Raw genomic sequence first — 4,409 nt, forward strand, 5'->3', positions numbered from 1 at the left:
TGCTCGTTACAGCCCGGGAGTTAACTGTGGCGGAGGCGATGGCTATTGTTTCTTCACTTCCTCTTGTTATTTCCCCTCTCCGCAGATGGGGAGATCACTTCCAAGCCAATGGTGCTATTCCTGGGACCGTGGAGCGTCGGCAAATCCTCCATGATAAACTACCTCCTGGGGCTGGATGACACTCCCTACCAGCTCTACACAGGTACCGCGCTCACCGCTCGCTCCCTGCTCCGCCAAGGGCGTGCTGGCACTCGCAGCTCTGCATCCGTGTGGGCAGTGGTTCCTGGCCGTGTCCCTTTGATTCCCCGCTGTCAGGGCAGGGCGGTTGTGATCTGGTCTGTGCTGCGGTGCCATGGGGAGGGAGAGGGTCCCCACGATGGCCCGGGGCCTGTCCACCCTCCCCGGGGAGGAGGAGGGCATCTCGCCCTGCAGCATCCCTGTTCCCCTTGTCTTCTCCCCTTCTTTCCTCACACCGAGCCAATTACTTTGCCCTCCCCAGGAGAAAAGAAGCCGTTCCCCTGCCCTTCTCCCTGCTCCCACAGATGTCACCTCGCAGGGGAGGGCAGATGTCCGTGGGCTCCAGGGAGGTGGGTCTCCAGAGCACTTTGTGCAGTCAGGCCACTTCCAGAACAACCAGTCCCTGAAGAAACCAGCCCTGCTGGGATCTTCTCCAGAAGTTTGGCAAGAATTTCATGACCCTGCTGCTTGCCTTCCCCCAGCATCTCTTGGCAAGCGAGCGATGCTCCCAAGCTCCCCGGCCAGTCCCAGCCCTGTCGTGTCCATCGCCCAGCCTGGATTTCACAGCTCTGCTGCTCCTCTCATTGCTGTGCAGGGGCAGAACCCACCACCTCTGAGTTCACTGTCATCATGCACGGCCCCAAGCTGAGGACCGTCGAGGGCATCGTGATGGCTGCTGACAGTGCCCGTTCATTCTCGCCCCTGGAGAAGTTCGGGCAGAACTTCTTGGAGAAGCTGATAGGGATCGAAGTGCCCCACAAACTGCTGGAGCGAGTCACCTTCGTGGACACACCGGGCATCATTGAGAACCGCAAGCAGCAGGAACGAGGTAGGGGTTTGCTGGGTTTGTCTAAGGGTCTCCAGAAAGATGCCGTAACAATGTGAGGTGCCAAAGATGGCCAAAGCACAGCGGGGAACAGCCCTGGGCTACAAACAGGGTCTTGCACTGGAGAGGATGGTGACATTTGTCTGCCCATGGCCACGGCAGCAGCAGCTGGGGCCTGGGGAATGTACCCAATGGTCATCAGCTAGAGCAGCTGCTTCTGCTGTCTGGAGGTGTGACAGTCAGGTGTTTTGGCAGCGTGTTTCCTGGGGACTCCTCGGGCTGTTGGTTTAATGCCCCGTTTGTCACCTTTGCCAGGGGCCAGTGCCACAGCAGGGCCCAGGGGAGCACCATGCCCACAGCACCTGGGACGCCAGGACACCAGCAGGGCTTCTTGACCCACTTGGTGCCCACTGAGGAAGGCAATGACATGGCCAATATCTGCTCACAGGAGCAGTGGGAATCTGTGGCCAGCAGCAGGGAGAAAGAAGGTTTGGGGGTGAGGCTGAGCGAGACACGCAGCGGCAGGCCCAGACACACAGGGATGTGTTTTCATGCCAAGAAACTCTCGAGTGTTTTCAGCACATGAGAAACAGATTCTGGGTTGCATGGGGAGTCTGCTGTCTCACACCCCGTCCAACCCAGACAGGGCGTGAGACACAGCAGGCTCAAGGTTTATGTGTCCCTTGACCTGGAGGGACTCATCCTGCACTGGCCATTTCTGCTGGATTTCTCTCTTTCCTCTCCTCAAGGTTACCCATTCAACGACGTGTGCCAGTGGTTCATTGATAGAGCTGATCTCATCTTCGTTGTCTTTGACCCTACAAAGCTGGATGTGGGCTTGGAGCTGGAGATGCTGTTCCGCCAGCTGAAGGGACGCGAGTCTCAGATCCGAATCATCTTGAACAAAGCTGACAGCCTGGCTACCCAGGAGCTCATGAGAGTCTACGGTGCCTTATTCTGGAGCCTGGCTCCACTCATCAACGTCACGGAGCCGCCCAGGGTGTACGTTAGCTCCTTCTGGCCCCAGGAGTACCATCCGGATACCCACAAAGACCTGTTCCTCAAAGAAGAGATCTCACTCCTGGAAGATCTCAACCAGGTGATTGAGAACAGGATGGAAAATAAGATCGCCTTCATACGCCAGCACGCCATCCGGGTGCGCATCCACGCCCTTTTGGTCGATCGCTACCTGCAGACCTACAAGGACAAAATGACCTTCTTTAGCGATGGAGAACTGGTGTTCAGGGACATTGTGGAAGATCCTGACAAGTTCTTTATCTTTAAGTCCATTCTGGCAAAGACCAATGTCAGCAAATTTGACCTCCCCAACCGCGAGGCTTACAAGGACTTCTTTGGCATCAACCCCATCACCAGTTTTAAGCTGCTGTCTCAGCAGTGTTCCTACATGGGAGGGTGTTTCCTAGACAAGATCGAGAAGGCCATCACTCGTGAGCTTCCCGATCTCTTGGGAAGCATTGGCTTGGGGAAGAAGCCCAACGTTCTCTCCTGCGACATCACTGGCTGTGGCGAAACCCCAAAGAATCGCTACAGGAAACCCTAAGGTGTTCCATAATATAACCGTCCACGTGTTCCTACCAGTGAATGAGCTTATGTCTTATCTGTCCAAGAAGCCGTGGTTTGTTAACCCTTTGAGTGCCACACTGGCAAAGGCTACTGTACGATGAGGACTTTGAGTCATTGACATCGATGGCAGGGGAAGATGGGTGGGCATAAGAAAGAGAATAAAAACTGTGAATTCCTGACATTTTATCTTTGTTCTTTTGAGTAGAAGGCAATGTTTAAGCTGTAAGTATGAGCAATGCACGGTGAGCTGGAACTGTAGCTGCTTTTTCACTGGTGCCAAGAGTGTGTGAACAGGAATTTCAACCTCTGCATCCCCGAAGCCATCAGTGAGAAAGAACCAGGGCACGGCGTGAGAGCACGGGAGAGAGCAGTGACACACCAACCCAGGGCATCACTGGGAGCCCCGGGGGGCAAAGCGCTGGGCAAGGAGAGAGAGGCCAGGTCCCATCTGTTTCTTTCAGGCACAAACATCTCACAAATCTCTGCAAATATTGACCTTGTTTTTCTTTCCAAGACTTTTAGGTCACCCAGTGAGTTCTCCTTTCGCATATCAACTGAGTTGAACTTCTGCAGCCTTCGCCTGGGTGGTCGCCCTAAGAAGGGGCTTTTGTGGGGGCATTTGTACCTCCAGACAGGTAGCCGTGATGGGATTTGCAAGTCCACATCAGAGGAAGAAGTGGGTCGGAAAGGAGCTGAGCTGTGCTGGAGGAGGAGGGCCAGCACCCCAAACCACACGGTCCCACAAGGAGCCGGGAGCAGGTTTTCCTCTGTCTGGGCCAGCACAGGGACAGGGCACTTTGTGCCTGCATGTGCCATCAGCCTCAAAACCCGTGATGGCAGGTCAGGCCTGAGGATCAGCAGGGCTTCGAGGGGCAGGGGTTTGGCAGTTTGACCTCACTCAGGCCCATGTTGCTGTTTTCTCGGCCAGACCCCCATGGTTTTGCCCTCTGTGGAGGGAGGCAGGAGCGGGGGGTCACTAGCTGCATCCTTTGTCCCATCTGCTGGTCTGTTCTCCCTGGGACAATCCAGGCAGGTTTCTGTGGCTTGTTCCTCAAACTTCCCCCATTTTTGCTGTGATTTTGTTGGCTTATCGCTGCTCACTAGTGCTTTGCCCTGGGAGGAGAAGGAGTACTGCTTTGGAAGCACCCCAGCAGGGTGAGGTTCCCTGTTGCCAGCCAATGTTGAAAACCAGTGATGACAGCCGGGGGATGAGGGGTGGCCTTGTCACTTGGTCCTCGCCATTGGGCTGCAGCACGGCTGGCTGCCGAGCCTGGCACAAACCCACCAAGAGGTGTATGTTGCCCTGGGTGGAGAACAGTGGCTTTGAGCCCACCAATGACCTGCTGAATGTCCTTTCTCCTTCCTCCTGCCAAACGACCACATCCAACGCTGCTCTCCAGGGAACCTCTGGAGCAGAGGGACTTACCCTTGGCAGGAATGAGAAGACATGGAGGTGCTGGGTGAAGCAAGAAAAAGGCAAAAGGAATGAAAGAGGGAAGGAGAAGGCTGGAAATGGAAGGCTCTGTTGGGATGGGAAGGGTGTGAAGGGCAGTGGCCCTCATCTCCATGTGCCCAATGGGACACGGGCTTGGGCAGAAGGTCCACGGGAGCTCCATGTCCCGGGCACTGAGGCCAGACACTGCAAAGAAGAGTCCATGTGAGTCTGGGGGCACATTGCCCCCGGGAATTTCCCATGCTCCTTGCCTCTGCTTCACAGTAGGACTCTACCTTTGAACTAATGAAGATGAGATCCAAATCTACG

General features: G+C 55.5%; 1 protein-coding gene across 1 annotated transcript; it reads left to right on the forward strand.

The window, feature by feature from the left end:
• Window positions 1–85: 85 nt before the first annotated feature.
• On the forward strand, window positions 86–2,820 carry SRL (sarcalumenin; the record flags this gene model as incomplete). The annotated part of the gene is made up of 3 exons (XM_010078844.1): window positions 86–202; window positions 833–1,066; window positions 1,813–2,820. Coding segments are annotated over 3 exons (1,163 nt in total), but the record flags the coding sequence as incomplete, so codon positions are not given.
• Between the last annotated feature and the right edge of the window lie 1,589 nt (window positions 2,821–4,409).

The sequence above is a fragment of the Pterocles gutturalis genome, unplaced genomic scaffold (genome assembly GCF_000699245.1).
Source record: "Pterocles gutturalis isolate BGI_N339 unplaced genomic scaffold, ASM69924v1 scaffold20158, whole genome shotgun sequence".
Classification (NCBI taxonomy): Eukaryota; Metazoa; Chordata; class Aves; order Pterocliformes; family Pteroclidae; genus Pterocles; species Pterocles gutturalis.